Consider the following 1,025-nt stretch of genomic DNA (forward strand, 5'->3'; position numbering starts at 1 on the left):
TTTTGGGTAATACACCCGAGTGGACCAATCCAGGGGGATATCACCACAGATTTCACTTGAGCTTAAAAAAGGTGAAAATACATTTCAACCATTAATAAAATAAAATTTCATCATATAACCACCAAAATAATTTTTCCCATATTGTTCAGATGAAAATAACGCAACAAATACCAAATCACATTTTATTCCATCTCTGTCATATTTGTCAGCAATACGTTTTAATACCATTTTTTACGGTATCATTTTTTCGCGCTTGTTCGTAAAATTTTGGGCTGTCCGGCATTTCAATTCCTGTACTACGACATGTTCTGACAATTTGCAGACAAAATTCTCTAAAGATAAAGCAAATAATCAACAAAGCTAATTTGATTTATTAATGAAATTTTGCAATACTCACTGTAACATTGATGCTTTATGTGGTGGTAGAAACGATACAAATCCAAATGATTCACAAGAAGCAGATTCAAAAAATTTAAATTCAGTCGAATTCCATGCTCCATCTTTTGGTGTAAGAATTATTTGCTAAAAATATAAGACAAATTATGAAACAAATATTTTTCAAAATGAATGATATGAATAATTATTATTTATTTACACGTCCTCCATTTCCTTTACCATATTCCAACCTAGGCGGAGGCAAAACTCGTCCACTAACAATCATTGGTTCCGCTTTAATTTGAACGCCAAAACTTTTCAAAAATGGATCATTATTGAAATTTGATTTCTTGACCATGTCCATACACTTTAGAATTCGAGTAGGAGCGTCTGTCGAAGCAAACTAAATATATAACAATTTATTATTATTATTATTATTATTATTATCAATATTTAAAATCATTAACATACTCGAATTATAGAAGTCGTTTGACACGCTTTCAATTTCTTGTTGTATCTTTGACAGTTTGCCACTTGACAAAGCTAAATTGGCCAAAATGAATTCATTGTATTAAAAAAAGTTGAAACAATTGTCAGTTTTTTATACTTCAACTGGGAAATAAATTGGTTTTGATTTACTGCCGACTTCA

The 1,025-nt window shown here is 30.2% G+C and overlaps 1 protein-coding gene across 1 annotated transcript; it reads right to left on the reverse strand.

Moving 5' to 3' along the window:
• Window positions 1–205: 205 nt before the first annotated feature.
• Window positions 206–918, reverse strand: Tsp_11444a (putative protein tag-76; the record flags this gene model as incomplete). The annotated part of the gene is made up of 4 exons (XM_003372961.1): window positions 206–332; window positions 398–522; window positions 596–778; window positions 847–918. Coding segments are annotated over 4 exons (507 nt in total), but the record flags the coding sequence as incomplete, so codon positions are not given.
• Between the last annotated feature and the right edge of the window lie 107 nt (window positions 919–1,025).

This window comes from Trichinella spiralis, assembly GCF_000181795.1.
Source record: "Trichinella spiralis strain ISS 195 chromosome Unknown Scfld7, whole genome shotgun sequence".
Lineage (NCBI taxonomy): Eukaryota > Metazoa > Nematoda > Enoplea > Trichinellida > Trichinellidae > Trichinella > Trichinella spiralis.